At 43.0% G+C, this 23,535-nt stretch overlaps 1 protein-coding gene across 6 annotated transcripts in view; it reads right to left on the reverse strand.

The window, feature by feature from the left end:
• Bach2 (BACH transcriptional regulator 2) overlaps positions 1 to 23,535 on the reverse strand; it is a 336,474-nt gene that overhangs the window by 234,279 nt on the left and 78,660 nt on the right. For 5 of the 6 annotated variants that reach the window (XM_076924034.1, XM_076924037.1, XM_076924036.1 and 2 more), the window contains one exon: positions 22,995 to 23,101. The exons of the other annotated variant lie outside the window; for it this stretch is intronic. In XM_076924034.1, the coding sequence (XP_076780149.1) occupies positions 22,995 to 23,003 (9 nt within the window). In that variant the 5' untranslated portion in view covers positions 23,004 to 23,101. The remainder of the gene's footprint in view (positions 1 to 22,994; positions 23,102 to 23,535) is intronic. 6 annotated transcript variants of the gene reach the window in all.

A 23,535-nucleotide genomic window follows, 5' to 3' on the forward strand; every position in this document is an offset into this window, starting at 1 on the left:
CAACGGCTGAAACGACAGGACCAAGGTACATATCCACCAGAAGGATAACGTTAGCACATACTGATATTTACACTACAGAATATTATGTTGTCATCAAAAAGGGTATCCTCAAGCTTTACCAGCTGAACAATGTCAATGTTCATATACTGGCTGCTTTGTGCTTCTTGCAGTGCTGGGGGGGGGGGTCTTAAGACTATTAGGCAAGGGCTCCACACCAAGGTCCATCCTCCATCCGTGTGTGTGTGTGTGTGTGTGTGTGTGTGTGTGTAAAATGAAAAACATTTCAAACAATGTAATGAGCTGTCAAAAGTCTTACAGCATTTTAAAATTTAATAATTCTGGAGACATAAAAGCTACATAGTTACTGAACCAACCTCAGAAATGTTAAGCTTAACATTTTATGACACTGATGATGCTTATTAAAATTTACCACAATGGGAAGAATTACACATAAAGATAAAAGAGCAAAACAAGTATAGAATATAAATATTCACATGCATCTTTTGTGCATTCACAGTCATTGCACTTCCCTCTAGTTAGGAACCTAAGACTATACTTTGAGAACATCTTATATAATAAATTTTCTTCTTAGTAAAAATAAAAAGCATCGGTGGCCTTACTCAGGCTGTGTGCAGGGGCATCAGTGAGAATGTGTGCCTGAGCAGATGCTCTGCGCTCTGCGACCACAGGGTTAATTCTGATTGTCAGCTTTGATCAGGGAAGGGCTGAGAGGATTAGAGAAGCCCACCTCTGGGAGAGTCTGAATGGAAGTGGTTCATTCCTGCAGGCTAGAAACCTGCAGGGAATAAAGGGGGTGGGGAGCGCTGAGTGAACCAGCTAGTGCAAGCATCCTTCCAATCTGCTTTCTGGCTGCTACATTCTCCCCGCCACCATGGCCTTCCAGTGAAAGGAATTCCTTCCTCCTGCAGTTGTATTCTGTTGCACTCATGAAAAGTCTTGACTAACACATCATCTCATTGTGTGGATACAAGAAAAATGCAGAAGGCTATATAGAGGCAGTTAAGGTGGGGAAAGGAAGGGACAAGGAAGACAGAGGTCGAGGTGGGGGGGGAGTGGGCTTTTGTTGTCGCCTTTGTTATTCACTTCAGACAGAGTGCAGCTGATGCTTCAAGCTGACCTCCATCTTTTAGGCTCAAGTAACCCTCTTGTCTTTGCCTCCAAAATGGCAGGACTCAAGGTACCAAACCCAAATCCAGCTTACACTTTGTTGTGTTTTGTTTTGTTGTTTTATGAGAATTTAAACGTGAGCACAGTAGTATCACACATATGTAAAATGATTTCACATAATTTTAAATATAATTTAAAAACCCCTCCCTGAAGTCCTTAGTAAATAAATAACAGAACGACACACTGCCCATACTCTCTTCAGTGGCTGATGGTCCAACTACTATTGGATCCACCTCTCTCAGCATCCCCAGGATGGAGCTGTGGACTAGCACTCACGAACCTTGGGAGCTCGTTTCAAATCAACAAGTCATCCTTAGAAGAACTTTCTTGAGATGGGAATGTGATGGGTGGCAGCTGGATCCCGGGGCAAGCTTACTTAAAGAGCATTTTGGGCAAACACTGAAAGCATCCCTCCCTGTGTTCTGCATTTGTTTCATCTGCTCTACAGTTCTCACTGATCTGCTCAGCTCGGGACCAAACATCTTTTTCTCTCAAGTCAAGTAGAAACACGAATGTCTTGTGGATCCTTGCACATGTAGCTCGCTTTCTCCTCTCTACAATGCATCTCTCTTGCCTCTTCTCGGGAAGACATTATATTCTCGAAGATAAAGCTCAACGACGGCTTCTCTGTCGAGGCTTCCTTGCTTCTCCAGGTCCACCTGCCTCACCTTCAGTTTGATCACCCTGTAGTTCTTTCTCTTGTCCTGTCTTGTCTTGTCTTATCATGTCATATCTTGTCTTGTCTTGTCTTGTCTTGTCTTTGGTTGGGGCTAAGATACTGACTTCCCACTGACTCCAGGTCCCATGCACAAATGAGACTGAAATCGTGAAAGTGGTTTAATGCACAGGATAAATTAAACAGTAGTTATAAGATTCAGACAGACACGCAATCTTAGAGGCAACTGCCTGAGAAGCTCCTGAAAGGTCCGGGACTCCCCAGAAGGGAGGTCCACTTAAGTCACAGGATAGCACGCACCCAAAGGACACACGAGAGACAGTCTTGCTGTAAAGTACATGAGGTGGTTTATTAAATCAGAGCTCTGGGCCAGCCCATATCTCACATAGGGGATAGAGGGACTGACCTCGTGGCTCAGGGGCATAGCGCTTATATATGGGTGGGGTGGGGAAAAAGCGAACTTTCGAACGGGTGCACAGGATTGGTTGTTTTACTTTTTTTTTTGAACACTAGCAGGCCATACCATGGGGGCAGGGTGTAGTTCCTCCCTTGGCCAGTCAGTTTCTGGGATGTTCTTAACAGGCCTTTGTCTTGTAACTCCCCCTCCTCTGTAACTAATTAGATGGGCCCAAACCTGCTGGCAGGCACTTTTAACTATTTAGGTTAGGGAAAGGGCCCTGTTATTATTATTAGTTTCGGCCTATTGTTTGAGGCTTGATTCACATTCACCTGGAATGTGTCCTGGGGTGGTGGAAATCTTACATTCAGTTCCTCGTTCTGGAATCTGCACTTTTCTGCCCAAGGTCTAAGGCGAAATATCTACACACATTTCATAAAATGGCCTTTATAATTTTTCACTCTACACTCCCACCTTTCTATAACATGTAACTAAATACCACCCGGGTGGCTAGTCTTCCCCAGTGCAGTTATCGCACCAGAACTAAACAGTGAATGTGAATTAATACACATTCACTAATTCAGATGAACCTTTATCTCTTGTTGCATTGTTCCATTTTATTTTACTAAGGTGGGGTCTTGCTATGGTGCCCAAGCTGGCCTTGAACTTACAAGCTTCCTACCCTCTCAGTGCTAGCATCAGATGTTCAACCCCAAATGTGTATGTGAAATTATACATAGGAAAATTTCATGGCTGAGGTTGACATTTATGTTTATAGTTACACAATTCTGTAACGTCACTCAATGAACTTTTCGCCTTAACTCTGCTATCCCCAAAGTGGCTGACTGTGAACCTAATATGTTAAGCATCATCTGTGAAATTCTGATATTCCTAATAGCATACAGAGCCCTATAGTCAAGCATACACTTAAGAGAACAGGAAGTTTTAACAAAAATCTACTATTCTTGACAGAAACCGTGAACTCCAGGTGAGAAAATGGTCACTGCCCATCCTTAATTGCCTACAGGGAAAGCAGTGTGTGCATCTGGCGAGCCTCAAAGCATGTGGAAGGTGAAACCAGACAGGGGCTGATGGGATGGTCAACTCGGACTACCTGATTACTGCTGGAGACCTGCTCTAGGGCTCTGGGAGCTGTCTGTAATCCAGGATGTTTGACTGAGTTCTGTTAACTGTCAAGATTTAATAAGCTGAGCTAGTTAATGAGTGCTGGCTGGATCTCATACCAACCCTCTCATCACGCATGCAGCCAGCAGGCACATGCTTTATGGTGTCCCATGGGAGTTGCAACGGTGCTTATGAGAGACTAAATTCAGGGTGGTTTGAAGGGAAATGAATGAGCATCCTTAGACATAAAGGGTGGCAGAAGCGCTCTCTCTGTGCTTCTCAGACCCACAGTGAGGCTGTCGATTTATTCTTCACCGGTATAGGCTGTACCAATATGTCTTCCCTGAAGTTCTAAGCAGCCCGCAGAATGTGTTACATGAAACCGAGTGCCATGACCCACAGTCAAGGTATTCATAGTGAACAAGGTAATATTGTAGCAAGTGCCAGGCAGGATAGTCTAATTAACCTGTGCTTGGAGAGGATTCTGCAAACAGAAGAGATGCACAGAACATCCTCTCTTCCTTGGTGCTCCCCCTTCCTAGGGTGCTATGGCCGTGCATGTGCAAATTCCCTCTTTAGATTCCCACATTAAGGGGTTGTTGGTGGTGCTTTGAAGAAAATAAGTCAGACTTTGGCAAGGAAATACAATTCTAGAAAGGATTCTCAACCTCACCCAAGATTCCTATGCAATCTGATTCTGCCATCCCCCTCTGTACCTCCCCTCCCTGCTCTCCATCACTCAGACTGGCCCAAGACCAGAAGCAGCAGGAAGGGGAGCTTGTTCCTGGGGGACCACATGATTGGGTGAAGTTTCATGAAGTGGAGGCTTTCTTTCCAACTGACTTTGTTCAAGTCTTAGCCAGGGCACAGCCATCCTCCAGGAGACCAGGAATGGTCTCTGTCACTCCGTGGAAGGCTGCTGAGGTTCTGAGAGATACAGAGCTGAAGCTTAAAGGAGTAGAAACAAGCTGGAAGTTACAGAAAGGCTAAGTGGGTAGAGAGGATGGCAGCCTCTGTAAGCTGGTTTCACTCATTTGTACACACGAACATAATCAGGCAGGTAATTAGCCAGTGGCCATCCCTATGGTCAGAGCCCTATACAGTGATTCTTATGGAGACTGAAGGGGTTAAGAGCACCTGATGAGTTACCAGAAGCTGAAAGTTGGAGTATGAATGGTATGCAGCTGGGCAGTTTTCCAAAGGCTTCGTATCAGGAAGACTGCTATAAACAAGTGTGTGTGTGCTCGAGGCCTGATAAGTCAATGGGGGCAGAGAAAGCGGAGCAGCCACCCAGCCTGAGGAAATATGCCGAGGACTGGGTTTCCACTTTAGGTGAACAATAGCTCTGTATCGGAAGCAGGTCTGAGGGACTCGCACACACTCAGAATGGTCTGTGACGTCCTGTACAGTAAATGACTGTTCCAGGGGACTGAAAGCTGGGCATCGACTCTTAAATTATGCTAGCCACGAGAATAGGGTTCTAAAAATTCTCAATACAAAAACAGGCTATGAAGAAAGCACACAGCAAAATTACACATATAGATCTCAAATTCATAAAACGCATGAGTATATTTAAAAAGAAACAAACAAGAACTGTGCTGAAAATTTTAACACCATAGAATTTTCTCTGATGGTGAAATTATGTGATTTTTTTTCCTTTTCTTACATTTACTTTCCTTTCCTGTTTTTCTAAAGTAAACTCATACTACTTTGATGGCAAAGGAAAGAATGAAGTTATTTAAATAAAAAAAAAAATCCCTGAATGAAGTCTTATCTGCTGATGCATTACCTGGCGTGTTTACAAACTATTACCGGCCTTCATGTCTGCAAGCTTTACTATCTTCTGCCTTGCACCGTAAAAGCAAAAGCTGAAGATTTTGTACACTGTCGGGCTCAATTTAAAAACTGCAGACAGAACATTACATTATGTCAACTGCACAAATACACTTGGTTCTTTGTCACTCTGGTAACCAACTTTGAAAATTCCTTGTGTGACACAGACTTCCCTCCACCCTTTAAACCACAGTGTATTAATGGCTTTTCTTTTATTTTTTGGCAAGAAATATCCTGAGAGATCGCTCCTCTGCTGTATTTAAAGCAGAAAGGAAGAGTGCTACCCTACCCACCTCGGGGCTGAAACATGAGCTAGCAGTTTGATTTACCATTGGACTCCTGGCTGTCCTAGCCCCTAGAATAGAAAGTAAAATAAAGTAGACACAAACTGAACTCAACTCAGCTCTACTGAAGCATACATGTAGCACTGGGGCCAGAAGCAGCCAGGGCTTCCTTCCACAGCCTTTTCGGGTGCTCGAAGTCTCGAGAGTCCTCTGAGAGAACAGCTACTCTAACTCTTGAACTTACCCTCACATATACTCTGCTATCTATACACTGCAGCTTTTGATTAATTTACTGCAATGATTATAAAAGGATAGCAATTACTATCTAGAGGTAGCATTCTTACTAGAAACTAAGATATATCAAGAATGACAGCAATGAATAGTCCCTTGTAAGGTTGTCACAAAACGGGCAGGAGTGCAAACGTGCAGTCCCAGTTTGCTCGTCATGAAACACAGAAGCTAGTTTTTCAGAGCCATGACCTACCTGAGTCCTCTGTCCACTCCTGTGGCAGTGGTTAATACCTGCTGCTGTGGTTACCTTATCTGGGCTCTCTCTCCCTCACAAGGTGCTCAGAGTTAAGTACCCAATGTACACAGTGTTTCTATCAGTATTTTAGGGAGGATAGGTTAAGAGAAAGCTTAGGGACCTCGGTGGTAGATCTGGGATGGAATTCTCAGATACTGTCCCATTAAGGACCAGCTGACTAAAGGGGCATGGTGTGGGCGTGGTTATTAAGTGTGAAGTCAAAGCAATAGGTACAACTACATTGTTTTTAACTCGAGTCTGTTGCAAACATAGCTGGCCTTTCTCTACATTAAGAACATGGTCCTGTGAACAAACAAACAAACAAATAAATAAGCATCAACAATTCTGGAGGAAAAAAATCACAATTGGAGGGGAGCTAAGATCCTTTACTTAAATAACAGTTCGAGTCTGTGGTGAGCACAGCAGTCTGAAGGTTTGGGTGTGGCCACCTGAGAGACACAGAGAAACTTAAGAGGCAAATGTACTGAATTTTCGATTGCACAATAGAATCTGTCTGTGGAAAGCACCTCCTAACCGGAAGAATCTGTCACAGTAAAAATAGATTGGGTCAATAGTATCTGAGAAATACATGAGTGGGATTCCTATTTATCTTGTTTACTGTGGTGCTGTGGCACACACACACACACACACACACACACACACACACACACATACGAGCCTGCACACGCATGCACACACACCCCTGTTCCTTGTTATTTGGTTAAAAAAGGAAATAAAACACGTTCACCCAAAGTATAGCAAGGACTGGAGGAGGCTGGAGTAAACCAGCAAAGCTGGCTGAGGCTCTCCCAGCAGACTCTTCTGGGGGAGGCCGAGCAGCCCAACCTGAGAGTTCAGCCTCATACACAGAATCACTCATGTGTGTTCATAGAGGTAGGGGTCATTTTGCCCAAACTCATAGGCACCAGACTGATAGGTAAAGTTAAAAAATGTTACTGATCAATTTGTACTAAGAAATATACTCTCCCAGAGGGACAGAATGCTGGACTCGGTGGTTTTCTGTAAAGCCATTTACTGAACACCTACTTACTACAGTTGGCTCAGGGTCTATCTAGGCACCTTTACATTTAACTCTCGAAACAAACTTTGAGGTGCTGTTTGTGTACGCTGTGAACTGGGGTGGAGGTGGAGGATTTTCTGGATTGTGTCCTTGGAGGCCCAAGGAGGCTCCTGGCTGATGTCAGTGATCTAGACAACATCAGCTGAGAAGGTGCTGACCATGAAGGCCAGAGGTCATAGGTTAGCTGACCATGAAGGCCAGAGGTCTTAGGTTAGTGTCATTAAGCCTAATGACAAACAATATATTGGCAGAGCATATGACAGTCGGTTTGCAATTATCAGAAACAACCTTAAAATTTTCAGTATCTGTCCCCAGCTCCTTCTGAGGACTGTCACACACATCAGAAGCTGTTTGTATCTGACATTATCGACATGCTACAACTTCTAAAATGTCATTTTATTTACAGGTGTTTTTATTTTTCTACACATGGGCTTATCTAAGAGTGGGTCTCTAACTTCTGGGATTTTTATACATAGCTATTTCAGCCATTTTATGTTAACATGATAGTTTCAGTTCAGATGACATTTTCTGTACTTTTCCCTGTAATTCAAATTTTGAGGGTGTTAAGAAATTGGTACCTAGGCATTGATTCATTTGTGTCTATTAGAAGAACATATGTAAATACATATGGTGAAAAAAGGCATGTCCTATTGTATACTTAAGTACAATCAAATAGATACTGGTGATTTATAAACTTATTCTAGCAAGCGGAATCTAAGGATATAGTTAGTAATATTATACGTTTTTTTTCAGTACTCGTACTGAAAATTTTGACCTAAGTATTTCAAACTACCAGAGTACCTCAGAGAACCCTAAAAATTTAGTAATGAGCAGGGTGTGGTGGGGCACACCTTTAAAGCCAGCAGTCAGGAGGCAGAGGCAGGAGGATCTCTGTGAGTTCAAGGCCAGCCTGATCTACAGAAACTCTGTCTCAAAAAACAAATAAGCAAACAATCAAACCAAACCCCAAACCAAACCAAACCAAACCTAGTAATTATGAGTTCATATTAAATAGCTCTAAAGACTGGCACTCCTGAAAGTGAGGTGAGTGTTGTGATCTCTCTCTCTCTCTCTCTCTCTCTCTCTCTCTCTCTCTCTCTCTCTCTCTGTGTGTGTGTGTGTGTGTTTTCAACACAAATAAATAATAAAAACACTGACTTCTACAGGTCAACACCAAACATTTCACTTGTGTGCCTCTGAACTGTGGGTTTGGCCTCCAGAATGACTGATGGTGACTGTGGCGATTCCAGGCACAAATGATGTCACTGTGGTCTCTTGGTTTTCTTTTTACTCTTTCCTGGGGAAGCTAAGCCGCGATGCTAACATTGTAAGCAGAAGTTGAAAAGATGAACAGCTATAGAACACACAGGGAGAATCTATACAAAGGAGATGAAAGCAAAAATTTAAAACAGTGCCAACAGGAAAAAAACAAACAGAATTTTTAGAGATATTAATATATAGATATTAATATAGTTCAAGGTGTATCTAAGTAGGCAAAGGATTCTGTCTCTGTTTTAGTGGGGACTGTAACTTTCTAGAGAACAGTAGGATGTCTCAGTAAAGTGAATGCACGAGTGGGCTTCTTAGCGTCAAGCTGAACAGTGGAAATGGATGCTACTTAATTCTTTTTTTTTATTGTTTTTTTTCTTTTTTTGTTTTCTTTTTTTTGTTTATTTTATGCTACTTAATTCTTATTGTTCCCTATCAAAGGGGGAAGGGACACGCCAGAGTGCTGTTCTTCATCCTCCAATATGTTCATTTACTGAGCAACTGAGCACTTGCTTCAGGCTGGCTGGACTGCTGAGGTAAGACATGCGAGAAGGCTCTCGAGAGGGACAATGTGCATACCACATTGTAGGAAAGACAGGGACGACAACTAAGGCACATCACCTCGCACTGAGACCTTGACTACTGCAGGGGAGAAAATACTGTTAACATGACGCACTAACCTTCCAGTAGCTGTGATACCTAAGTAACTGCTTTCTTTAAATGAGCCTTTACTACCACTGCACATAACTACAAAAAGCCTTCAGGTCTGAAAACTTGTCCATTCATCTCCCAAATGTGACTCCCTTCTAATTGACTTACTGTTCTTCACAAACATTTATTACACATTAACTATGGGGAACTCTCATTTTAGGGAAAAAAGAAGCAGAGAGCTACACTAAAAACACTCTAAGCATCTGTTGCATGTCACTGCAGAGAAAAGACTACTCTTTCCTCATATATTGAGTAGAAAACTCCATACTCGATAGAGTGCATATGGTGAACTAAATGAGAATGGCCCCCATTTGCTCATATATTTAAATGTCTTTGCCTTCCCCCGCCCCCCAACCCCGTTGGTGAAACTGTTTGGAAAGGATAAGGGGTGTGGCCTTTGAAGAGGTGTATCACTGGGGGCAGACTTGGAAGTTTCAAAAGCCCACATCTACCACATGGTCTCGTTCTCTCTCTGCTGCATGCTTGTGAATGACACGTGAGCTCTCGGCTGCTGCTCCAGCACTATGCCTGCCTGCTGCCATGCTCCCAAGTGTGATGGTCATGGACTCACCCTCTGAAACTGTAAGCTCTCTCTAATCTCTCTTTTCTGTAAATTGCCTGTGTCTCATCACAGCAAGAGAAAAGTAAGACCCAGTGTATAGACAGGCAGAGCGCCGGAGTCCCGCAGACTTCAGGGATAATCTGCCTCGTTGAATTCTTTGTATGCAGAAGTTGTGTGGATAATCTGATATGATCTATAAACCCTTCTCTCTTCAAATGCCTACTATCAGCAAATGCTCCTTTGCGTCTTGGCATTTTAAACACTGGGCGAAGGACTCTGATCTAATGCCACTGTCTCATTTTCCATTTGGAGACATCACGTTTCCAACACAGGCTATGACTTGCTCACAGCCACTCAGCAGAAACCATGAGCAGAGTAACCTGGTTGAAACCTAAAGACAGCGACACCCAGCAACAAACTGGCAATCAGAAGCCAGGCTTATCATGCATGCTGCTAGGGAGGGTGAAAGGCAAGTACCTGGGAAAGTGCACTTTCTGTGCTCTGCTTCCAGCCGAGTTCCTCACTGGAAAGACAGTAGGTTTTCTTTAACTTGCCCTCAGTCCAGGATCCACCCATGGATCAGGCTGCCTTGCCCAGTGTTGGTCTCAGAAAACTTTAAAGATCCATTTAACTTGGGCACTTCCAGAAAAGGAACTAGTGTGTCCCTGTTTTAGAGAACTCTACCCAGAATTCTAAAGAGCCGTAACTGAGTTATGTCCTGGACACTTAACAAGTATTCTGAATCAGTGACCATCCATGCGCTTAGTAACAGTCTACCGAAAACTTGGCAAGCATCCACCCTAGAAACCCACTTCATGATTAAACGAAACTTTTCCAACTATTCTATCAATTGGCTCATAGGTAGGTGGATTGGTTTTTCAGGACTGAAATGTCCTGGAACCTTATACTAGCAAATATATTTTAAATTCAATCAGACAAACATTCTTTGGAGTTGGCACGGCAGAAAAGAAGTGTCAACTGTTTGGGGGGGGGGGGTTAATGAGACCTGGATTCAAATATCAGATTTACTTCATATAGACTTGGGATATTAAGCTTGTTGCATCAGAGACCCCTCATCTGAGGAGCAAGAGTTATCACCCATTTTGCAAGTCTTAAAATGCTGTTATCAATCATCTATGAAGACCAAGTTGTAGACTGTTCTCCATAATCGAGATCCCCCCCTTTTTTGACTAAAAGATGGGTTAGAAGTCATTGGATTAAAGTTGTGTTTTTAAAAGAAGAATAAAATATCAAGATAGTGGTTTCTTGACATGAAAGCTCATGATTAAAATCTTAAACGGCATGGGTTTGCATTAGTGTCTACACACTGTCTACTGTGTGTCTCATTGTCTCAAATCCCGCTTGCCCTTTCTTCATGGGAAATATCTCAAAAGTAAATTACTTTTAGAAACCAAATTTTCAGTAAAAAGTTTTCCTAAGTCTTTACTATTTATTTATTCATTTTAGAATAAATCCTATCCAATAGGCAAATCTAAATAGAGATTATAGATGTGGAGAATTCAGAACTTGTTATTGTAATTGAAAAGGAAGATACAACGCAATTACTTAGTCATGGATAAAACCCACATTCCACTTTCGAAACAATGACTAGCCTGACGGGAGAGACAAGACTCTTGTAATTAAATACTAAAGTCTAGCCATTCAAGATAAGCACAGCACATTACATAATTTTAATCTGTAGTCACAATATCCTTCTTTCCCTCTTGGACATATATCAGCTTTCAGTGATAATTGAACATGAAATTAAAAAGTTACTGTGCTATAAGAAATCACTTTACAAGCTGAAAATTTAGCAAAGAATAAAGCTTCGTTAATTTGAATTTTATAAGTTTCATAAGGAGAGAAAATTTCCATTAGTGGTGCGGATGAAATTCCCTTGAGAATATGTTAGACTCTAAAGGAGCAAAACCATAAACAAATGTACAAACTCCTTTGCGTACTGACGCCTGGACTCCTCACTGGATCTACACTAACGGGATTCCCAAGCTTGGAGATGTTCATACCCTTACAACACTGAGCACCTCTTTGAGGGTGTACTCGGGAGCAAAGAAAGCACAGACATATTTTCCTAGAAAGATGAGGCAGCCTGACAGCATGGGTATGTAACTGCAGTCATCTAGCATAACCGCCGTTCAGCCAGGGAATACACTACATTTCCCAGGCTGCCTTGTGTTTGGGTAGAGCTGGGTGATCAGCTCTGACCAAGGAATGAGAAGAAAAGATTTGCTGTGCTTTGATCTCTCAGGATTAAGAATTGAAGGTTCTTTCTTCCTGTTCCTTTCTGTCTATCATCCAGATGAAGATAATTGCATGCCTCAACTGGTGATGGTGTCATGGGTTAAATTTATCCCCCCACCCTCCAAATTCATATATTAAATAGTAAGGCACAGTGTGAATTCTTTGAGAATGGGACGGCTATCAGATAAATTAGTTAAGATTAACACGTACTGGAATAGAGAAGGCTCTTAATCCACTATGATCACTATTCTCAGAGAAGAGAAATTTGGGGCCTGGTGTGTTGGCACTCTCCTGTAACTCCAGTACTCAGGGGATAGAGGCAGGCCGATCTTTGTGAATCCAAGGCCAGCATGATCTATACAGCAAGTTCCAGGCCAGCCAGAACTACACGGTGAGATCTTGTCTAAAAGACAAGAAGTGTGGAGCAGATAGTTGGACCCAGGCACAAACACGGGAAAGATGAATTGCAGATCAAATCAAAGACAGCAGAGAAAGAAATCCAGACTATACCCCAGGTTCACAACCCACAGAAGTAAATAGTCCTGCCCACAACTCAGCCTTGATATCGGCCCTGCTTGACATAGTTCTATTCAAGCTCCCAGCCTGGGGTGCTCTACTGCCAAGGCCTGAACAGACCAATACAGATGGTAAAAGAGAAGATGGAAAGAACCTGGCACAGAATTCCATCGCTTTAGAACAAAAGTATACTGCTGACCAAGGACCTCCATAGGACTGAGCCAGAAAGGAAGCTTTTATTGTGTCAGGTCATCCAAATTTAGAGCTATTCGTTACAGCAGCAAACACTGCCCTATATCCGATTTAAAGTCCTTTACCTGCATGTAAATGAAAGCAGAGAGGATTGCATCAGAGAACACGGCAAAGACCATCCATGTGACACCTCAGAGCAACATGAACTCCAAAGAAAATTTAACTTTGCAGGAAAGACATTTTGTCATGATTTCCCCAAATTCTCACTAGGCCACAAATTCATTCTCTTCTGTTTGTAGAAGCACAATTTCCCAAAGAACTGTAAGCAAGCCTTTTTATTTCATATTACAGAGTATTTCTTCCAAGTGGCCCCAGTAGGCAAGGACTGTGTGCTAAGGATAAGAATGTGGTTGCTGTCACATTACTTTAAAGCAATCTGGAAAGAAGTCACTGCACATTAGTCTTTAAGTATAGACAAACATGTGCATTCTTTTTAACAAGGTAACTACATGGCTACCTATATGCTTCCCTTACTATTCTCTCTCTCATAAAGAACAGAGCAAAGGATAGACATTCTGGTTAAGAGTTATTGATTCAAAAAAATCCCTCAAAAGCTGTGTTGGCAGCTGGATTCTCTGTTTATAGAAAACCAGGACTGGTTCTGCCTGAGCTCAGAGCTCAATTTAGATCACAGCGTCTGGATTAAACACACTCAGCAGCAGGCTTCCAGGTCATGACTGCTGCACAGCAAAGACGGTAGCCCCCTTACCAGCATGGTTCCAACCACAGAGACGCTTGAGGGCAGAGAAGCCCACTCCCAGCAGCCAGGAAGCAGCAGCCTCAGAAGCTCTTGCATACTACATCAGCAAGCACTGGGAGACCCCTGAGGGTGACACTGATGGTCCCCATTTAGCTTTGTCAGAGCCAGAAAACACCCCTCAGCAGAGACTTCTTTCCTAAGGAGATTATCATCCATATTAAACCACAGAATCTGGTAAGAAAATGGGAAAACCCAGAGAGCTTACACTTCCTACTGCAAGCCTCCTCTGCCTCTGCTACATCACAGACAACTGGGTAAAGACTGGGAAAGACATGTAAATGCGTCCTTTTTCTAAGTGAAGGGAAGAAAATCAACCACGGTGATTATAATACAGGCTATGAACTGAAATCTGAAGGATGGAAAGTAGTAACTCAAAAGCTGTGTGACCCAATACATATCCCCATGAGAATTCACCTTGCGCCTTCCTTGATCTCCTTTGGAAATGTTCTGTCCAGAATGTTGGTGATTCTGCAGCTGTGGGTTTTATGTGTTAAAAAAAAATCTCTCTGCTGTTTTCTCTCCCCTCCCCCGCATGATCTCTCTCTTCTCTCTCTCTCTCCCTTCTGTCTTTGTTGTGAATGTCAGGCCTGTCAGTGTCACAGTCTGACATGATTAGTGTTTCTGACATTGCACCAGAAGCAGAGAGCCAGGAGTGTGGATGGAGGGTGGGGGGTTACGATGTGCAGCCATTTCAAGTGAAAGGCAAAAGGGAAGGCCTCGTTCCTTTATGAGAGACCGGATTGTCGAGTGGGCAGCTTATACAGCAAGCTAGATTTCTCCTCATTAACCAACTCTCTCTGATAGTCCCTCTCTCTGATTCTGTGGGGATCCCCAAGGTGTGTATCTATTCTGAGAGACCAAGGCCAGTGGCCCCGATATCAGATAAGACAGAATTGGTGGTCCAGAGGATGCTAGGCTTTGGAGTAACAATCGTGAGCCATTAACAGGTAGAGCTAGTCCATTTTACATATTGACTCTTTGCACATTGACACTCTAACAATGTTATCTCATTTAGAGAGATAAATGCCCACTCTTCTCCAAACATCTGCTCCGAGCTCGTCTCGATCCTTGTCAGCATGACTCTCAGCTGCTGCACATTAAAATCACCCTAAAATCCAACACAAGACTTGCCTCGGTGCTGTGTGTGCATCAAGGCCTTTCAATTATGCTTGCTTCTCTTGCCCCCTTCTACTTCCCCACAGCAATCAAGCACAGAAACAAGAACTACAGAAGGAAACAGTTGAAGAAGGTTGTTATAATGGAAGTGCCCAGCAAATGTGGCCTCTCCATGCCAACATGTATCTTACGCCTGCCACCTGTGTGACACTCACTGCATGGTTCATGTTCAGTAACTTCCACAAGTTGCTTAGGCAATGACAGGTGGGACCATGATTTGAACAAGGGTTTATCCAAAATAAGAATGTTTTTAAAAGCCCCGCTTTCATCCTTGAAATGGGCAAGTACAGATGACAGCCACTTGCCTAGCACCCAGGAAATGTAGGTGGCAGCCACTATCCAGCCCCTTCTTGCCCAGGAACCCGGTGCTATGGCAGCCCGGCAGTTTTGTTTCGGCGGCTTTCTCATTAAATAAAAAGGTAGCAATTTTCCATAATGAATGTTTTATACATTATCCCGTTGTGTATCAGGCCTCTAAAATACACATTATTAAAGCCTATTAAAGTCTCTAGTTAGCAGCATCACTAATGTGCCTTTAGGGGAATTACTACAATGAAACAGCATCAGTCTCTCACAGAATTTCAAATGTTAAATATTCTTTTTTCTTCAAGACACGCGCCTATTTTTAGCCGTCATCAGACCTCATCCAAAATGCCATAATCTCAGCCCAGGGCTGTCACAACAAATTGTTTATGGGTGAGGTTTAAGAATAACGGAGGCATGCACTGCAAGTTTTGCCCAGCAATTCTTTTTCTCCATAATTTACCACAATTTCCCCCTGCTCTAATTAACCGGTGTTCCTGACCACTATGACATGTGTTGACACCTTCCCTCCCTGGCTACGTTGGATCTTTTAATTAATTGCTTAGATTTCTGCCTAATTGAACCTAGACTCTCAAGATAATGCTCCTGCATTTAAGTAGGAAGAAGTTACAAAGCTGTTGCATTTGAAAGAAAGAGACCCTGATAAACAGTCCAGAGGGGTACAGAAGCCATGATTAATCACATCTAAGTGTATTCATTTATGCATTGACATTGTCACATACATTTGCTCAGAAATGTCTTTCAAACACTGAAGGTTTTTTACAACGTGCAGTTTATGTATTCTAACTAGGCATCTCTAGTACACTCCACATATTTATCTTATCACATAATACGAGGTTTTTAAAAAACAAAGTCAATGATATATATATACATGCCCCAAAGCAGAGTTTTGGGAGAACATCTAACTGAAATAAGCAATCTTAGGATGGCTAATGGCCACACACTGTAAGGCCCCGATGCCCAGAAAGGGAGAGGAAAGAACAGGTCTAAAGCACTAGGTACTGGGATTAAAATACTGCATTGGAAGCAATCTCTTTGTTAGGCACTTCCTTTTGTATAAACGCTCCCACTGTTAGAGAAGATACTGCTGGCACAGTCAGACAAATGAGTCAATATTCTAAAGATGGACAACTACGTAATAACCAAGCAACTAAACAACCATAGGACCTAACCTAATTCTATCCATTACCTCTTAGTAATCGAGAAGAGAAGGACCTGACTGTAGACGGGATGGGAGACAGAAGCAGCCCTCTGATTTACAAAGGCCATGATCGCTGGCCTTTGCTACAAATCCAGTAGCCACCAGCCTGACGAAAGAGGCCAGAGCACACAGCAAGCTTCCAAAGGGCCTCTGCACAGGGCTGGGGGTACACAGACTCAGTTAAATATGGGGTACAGAGGAGAAGCTACCCAGTCAGCATTCAAGTACCATGTGAGACTGCACAGAACAACCGGTCAGTACGTGGGTGGCAAAGCCTGCTTCTAATGAGGAAATCTCTAGACACTCCTCTTTAAATCCTCAAGACATATGGACAGACAAACAAGAGTCCCAAATGAACCATGACAATGCGTCTGAAAGCAGCACCTACCTGAATAAAGCAGTCGTGGAGCCCTCTTGCCTTCAAGTGAGACCCGAAGACTTCTCAAAGATCTACCACAATTCACTATGAGCCCTCTCACTAATAACATCACAGCAAACACATTGTCCTTCTTTTCTCCAGCTGCTTTTCTACTCTGAGACTATACTGTGCCTCCTGCCTATCAGGATTGGCTTTCATCTTCTCTGGCAGGTTTGGGCACTATTAAGTCAGGCACAGAAAAGCCCCTTACTAAGGCTTTCTTGGGTCTGTGTGACACTGCAGGTAATGCATGGTGCCTGAGGGTTGGAGGTCTCCTTGAGCCACACCATCACAGTCACTCACACGAGGCTCAACTAGCCCAGGCTTTCATTATCAACCCCAAGCCCTACAGACTGCCTCTCAGACAAAGCAGCAATGACTATTCCACCCAGGCTCTCTGAGATTCAGAGACCCGCACAGCCAAGGATAAGCCAAGGATACACATGTACTATACACTTCTGCCTCTACAGAAAAAGGAAAGGACCAAACACGGTGAACCAATTCTACAAACTTAGGAAACACTTCTCTAAAATGTACATATTCTAGAATCATCTGCATGGCAATTTGATGCCAATTATCATCTAGATACAGTTAATTTTTTACAATGTGTCTTTTCACAAACGTTCACAACTTTCACATCTTATGCCACCAAGTTAAGCCTACAGTGCCAGAAATGAGTTACAGATTCACAAGTCATTGGCTAAAGGAGTCCAACAGAAGCCCTGCCCCTACTCCTGTCCCCACTCCAAACCTCAAAGGCTATTATTGCCAAGGTAATGGTTAACGTCTCACAACCTGATGATAAGGTCCTATTGCTGAGGACAACACATTTTATGTTGTCAAACATGGAAAAGGAAAGTTGGTGCTTAACTCTATAGAGGCTTCACCTCTACTGATTAGTGTTCATAGTACTGGAAGGTACTCTGCATACTACCAAAAAAAGAAAATTAATCATCAAAATATCCCAGCTACAAACCCTGTGACCTATAACAATGATCTGCCTACGAGATACACTGGTGTAAAGTGGCACAAATGTCATGGAGGTAACCAACCACTTTCAAAACCAGATTTAAGGCCCACTCAATGAGATGGAACCCATATCTAACACGGCTAAAGCGGCCAAGAACCTGAGATTACATAGATCATGGGCATAGAATAATACTGGTTATTCTGCTAAAATAACATGGTAATAAGATGACTTCAAGTGATATTCTGTTATACTAATAGATCACTGCCTTGCTCAATCCTCATCAGAGAAGCTTCTTCTTGCAGTGATGGGAATTAGCACAGAGATGCAGAACTGTACAATGGGCAGAGAACCAGAGACTTTGGAACACTTAGTCCTAAATAGTATGTCTTCATCAACCTATTCCCTTCAAAGCTCAGGGGTCTCTGTGGATAAGGAAAGAGACAGAGAATGAGTAAGAGCCAGGGGTGATAACTCTAAGGAAGGCAGCTGTCTTCTAGATGCAAAAGGACTAAAGCACAAAGGAACTTACAGAGACTGGGGCAGAATGCATTAAGACCTGGTTCAACCTATACAAGGATCCTAGCACAGACAGACAGACAGACAGACAGACAAACACACACACACACTCACTCACTCACTCATTTGTATACACACACACACACACACACACACACACACACACACACCTCAGCATATCTTTTAAACAAGTTCACAAATGTCTTTTGATGAGTAGAAAATATAAGGTTTTACATAGATAAGCATTTCTGTTTTTAATGTCTGCACCAGAAATTAAGAATGGCTTCCTATTTCAAGGTCACTTAATGTTTACTGAGCTTTTCTTTCATGTCACCAGCTTTTTAAAAGCTATTAATCCTTCAATTCCTGGCCCAAGAAGGATTAGCCACTGCCTTCAGAAAAATGACTGTCAACCCATGCTGAATGAATGCATGCTGGGCATTTGGTGGAAGGCACAAGGGCTGTCCTGAGAGGGGCAGGAAGACAGCTGCCGGCTTTGTTATCGCCCATCCCTGGCTCTGCACCCGGGAGCTTGTTAACGTGCTCCTTTAGTGGAAGAAGTTAAACTGGAAAAGCACTTAGCATCAGCTTCATGTTTAAGGCCTTGGGTGGGATGGCTCTTTCTGCTGTTGGCAGACTGAAGTTCAGACACCCCGTGCTTCTTTCTGGATTGATTTACTGCAAGCACAGCACAGAGTGCTCAGCATGTGTGTGAGTATCCGATGCTTGCTAGGGGAGCTGATGGTCAATAAAGCACAACTGATACACTGAGGCCATGTCTACACCAAAGACTGGCTGGATAAACCAGAGGAAGGGATTCTGGACTTCACTGCTTTACGATATGTGCAAAGTAAGGACTGTGAATGAAGGCAGAAATGGGGTCAATTTTGTTTACTTTTTAGTTGACTGTAGACATATTGGTCTGAGTGTCAGTGTGAAACTGCTTCTATTGCTTGTACAGAAGAGTGGGGAGCTAAAAACATTCAGAGAAGAACTTGGGGACGGAGGAGTTAATCCATCCAGCAACAACATCTATGTACAATAGAGACCAGAGGCACCCCTAAACCCCTCTGCAATGCTATGGTGCACTGCACTCTTATAGAGCCATCAAAGCAGATCTGGCCTTACTGGAACATGACAAGGGCCTGGAAGAAGGCTGTATCGCTGGTAGAGTGGAAAAGGGAGAGGGGTCATTTTGTGTGACATCAAAAAAAGCAGCTGTTTTCCCATCAGATGAAATGTACTGATAAACCCAAAGAAGAATCCATGTGACATATCTTCATCAAAGTGACAACTATGTATGAGAGTACAGGCCACCACCTTAAGCATGCCACAGAAGGAGCTCTCAGGAGCAGACCCCAACTGAGGGTGTAATCTGTGACGTCCCCCAACACCCTCCCCAACAAGGCCTGGAGTGACTGGCATCTCCCTGCACTACTTTCCTCTGAGAACTTCAATTTTCTCTGCATTTTTCTTTGGTTGTTTTTTGTTTGTTTGTTTTATTGCAAACTAAAATTCTTTCTTTTTGGCATAATAGCATACACAGAATATAAATAAACCCTAAGCATTCACTCTTGCGACTAACAGGAGTGTATAATGTTAGATGTAATATAGATTTATAAATATCAATAAGAATGATTCCAGAAAGTAAAGGATTTTTACAAAATTAAAAAGCTGAATTCCAATTGTGAAATTTGTCAACTATCATAAAGACCAGAAAGTCAAAGTTGGAAAGATGGCTTTCCAGTCTAAGCAGTAGAAGTGGGGTATGGAAAATACGTATCTTGCAATTTGTGTAATGCATAAGATTCAGTTTGCACAGCCACTAAGCCTGCTCACAATGTTAGGGAGGTGAGTCAGGATGAGGTAAACCTAGAATGCACATCCGATGAACATAAACCATGCATATCAGCCTCAGGAAATGGCAGTCCATCCACTGTGAGCCTGGTACTTAAGAATACCTTGTTCATTTTCCCTTCTGTCTTCACTAATGCAAAGAGGCATTAGCATGGAAACAGCTACACCCTCATATTCAGCCATGGGTAAGAAGGGGAAAAAAATACGAGAAACAAAAGCCCTTCTTGATACTGGTTATTAGGGTAACCCATGATTAAATTACTAAAATAAGCAATCAATCTCTTTGTTCTATGGAGCCATTCCTGTTTTCTAGAGAGATTAGCCCTGACAGAGCACAGTGAAATCTATCACCAGCATCACCCTGGTGCCTCAAAGGAATAAGAACCCTCAAACACCATGGATGCCTTTTGTTCTGTCCTCTCTGAATCCTAAAACACTGTGGCTACCTTCTGCCCTGACCTCTTTAATAAGAATCCTAGAACACTGTGGCTACCTTCTGCCCTGACCTCTCTCTAACTGAAACGACCCTGGCTGATGGTTAGGGAGGAGGAGATGTTTAGGGAGGAGGAGAGTATTAGGGAGTGTGTCTAATGAAAAGGTACAGTTCAAATGTCTCCCAGCTTTCTAGGAACAAATCTACTTAGAACACCAGCCACACCCATGACCACACTTCCAACATTTGGTTACACACCTCACTAATGAAATGACTCTAGTTTTATTGTATTGAGAACAGTTGCTTCTTCCTCCAGAGAAAGAGAAAGGCCTATTCTTTGTCTTATGCCAAGAAAGCCATAAAAAAAAAAAAATGCTGACCAATGGAGATGACACACCCAGCTTAATCACCACTTCCAATTAAAATGATATAAAATAAAGCACTCCCTGGGCCACGAGGGCAGAACATAACTTCCCAAGCACAGGCACACCTACTGGTTCCCAAGAGTCTGCTTCTTAAGTGTGTACTAAGAGCAAGACCATGACATCAGTTGCTGAGATGCCCTGGAGGCAACTTGGAGCTGGCTGATGGTACAAACTGAGCAAGGAAGTTTCCCAAGCTCTGTCTTGACTTTCCAGCATAGTAACTCCAAAATAAGAGAAGCCAAGGTTTGTGATGATAGACTTCTGTCTCCAGCCATGACTGTGGGGCAGAAACCCTGTCTACCCCAAAGAGTTGCAGCTGGGCATCTAACAGAAGGTTGGCTCAGCTCAGCCAAATGTAAAATTCTTCAACGTAATTGCCTGGTTCTGTTGTAGTTGTTTTATTCTGTTTCTCTGGTCCCTCCCTCCAGACAGGTACAAACCCTGAAGTACCTTAGCTCCTTCTACCCTAAAGAAGGTCAAAAGAAATGACCCGAGAAAAAAATCACCAGAGGGTGTCTTTGGGTTGGGAACTCAGCAGGTTAAATGGCCTTTCTGTCATCAAGACAAAAAACACATCTAAGAATTGTACATCTCTGTCACAACCCATAGACTATGCCATGATGTACCTGTTTTTCTTTAAACCTCTCTTGTTTCACATTGGTTTGTGGCCCCAAAAGCTAGCCTTCCCTCCACCACTGAGCTCATGCATGGCCACTGGCCCACCACTGCTATAATGTTCAACCAGCGGTGATTTCTGCCAAGGGACACTAGGAAATAAACACCAGGGGATGATTTTTATTGTCATGCCTAGAATGGGGGAAAGGGAAGACTACTAAAAATGCTAAAATGCAGAAGACGGTCACTTAGCACAGAGTCCCCTTGTCACACTGCCAAGTGTCCTGGAGAGATAACTCTGCTCCAGTTATGCCAAACACCTGCCGTTTCTGAGCATCCCAGGCCTTCTCATATGCCTTTGCGCCTAAATGCAAGCCTTTCCTCTTACCTATAGTGCTGTACTCTTTGCCCAGCAAAGTATCATTTACAATCCAGGTTCCAACTCAGAATTTCACCTCCTCTGTACTCTCATTCCTAGGTCGCTACTCTGGTTTGGTTTGATCAACTTACTTGACACAAGCTAGAGTTGCCTGAGACAACGAACCTCAGTTGACAAAAAAAAACGCCTCCATCACATTGTCTATAGGCTAATTTGTAGGGCATTTTCTTGATTAATGGTTGATGTGAGAGTGCCCAGCCCATTGCAGTCAGTGCCTGAGCAGGTGGTTCTGGGTTGTATAAGTGAGCAAGCCATGGAAGCAAGCCAGTACACAGGATTCCTCCATAGTCTTTGGTTCAATTCCTGCCTTGGCTTCCCCTGATGATGGACCATAACCTATAAGCCAAATAAACATTCTTCTCCTCAAGTTGCTTTTGGTCATAGTGTTTTATCATAGCAATAGAAACCTAAGAGAGTCACAGATCTGGATGTTTCTTCTGCGCCCCTCAGAGTGTCTGGTACACACTTCATTAGAATACTCAAAAACAAACAAACAAACAAACAAACAAACCTGAAATAGCCAACGCTAGAAGCTCAATCCAAACCCTATTCATCACTTATCAGTAACATGCCCATCTGGTAATCAATCATTCATTGCTCAGCAAATCAATCAGAGAGCACAGGGAAATGTTGCACATACTTGCTGGATGCTCTTGCAGCTATGTCCGTGGGCTAACATTGTCTTACATCAACATAGCAGCAAATGTTTCTAAGAGGTCTGTAGTGTGGATGGCACTGTATGAGGCAAGTGGCACGAACTAGCAAATTTAAAAAATTTCATCCACTATTATTAGCATTTTATACATGGGAGAAAAAAAAAGAGGCATCAAGAAGTTAGGTCACTTGCCCGAGGTCTGGTAGAACCGATAATCATTTCAGGAAGTCTGACCCCACAGTCTCATTCTTCAATATTCATGTCAACAAAGTCACACGAACATTCAACCTTTCATCTCTCAAACACCGCTGGGAAATGCAAAGGATGCTTTAGAGGAGCATAAATCATGGCTTGGCCAACAGCGCCTGCACCCTGCCTGATAGATAGGCTTGTGGGCATCATACAACTACCCAACCTCTGAAACTTTAGTGGCAGGAAAACAACCTCTTTGGGCCAGGAACGGACATATGTGCCTAAGAAAATCATGATACAAGAAAATTCAAAAGCATATTTAGAGATCCTTTACCTTGTTCATGCTGCAGGGACGGGCACAAGGGATCAGACATGTCACAGTGTGAAGCAGCTCCTGAAGGTCCTTCTTGTTTCAGAACCCTCACTTCTTGAAGCAGACAGCTGCATTGTAAACACAAGCAAGAACCCCATTAGGGCCAGGAAACTCAGTGAAGTTCCCTGTCCAGGAGAACTCTCTGTCATAACTGCAGCCACCCACGCTACTCAACAGGGCAGGCACGTGTGGATATTGAGCGCTCAGTGCTCGGGAAGGCAGGGAAGGCACTGAGGATGAGGACAGCAAACACTGCTGCTCACAGTCCAGCTTTTTAGCGCTCTTGAAACGGTAAAAGCCTAAACCAAGAAATGACTAGTGAAAGCGAGCACTGTTTTTAAAATTGCATGCAATTTAAATGAAATTTAAATAGCTTATATGGTTAGTGGCTGTCATTTTGGATAACGTAGGTCTAGGCACTCATATCTGGAGGGGCCTGCTCCGAAACCTCAGGGACAAGGATGTTCTTTGAAATAGCTAATTTTGAGCATTTACTAAGGGC

Source organism: Arvicanthis niloticus, chromosome 25 (assembly GCF_011762505.2).
Source record: "Arvicanthis niloticus isolate mArvNil1 chromosome 25, mArvNil1.pat.X, whole genome shotgun sequence".
Classification (NCBI taxonomy): Eukaryota; Metazoa; Chordata; class Mammalia; order Rodentia; family Muridae; genus Arvicanthis; species Arvicanthis niloticus.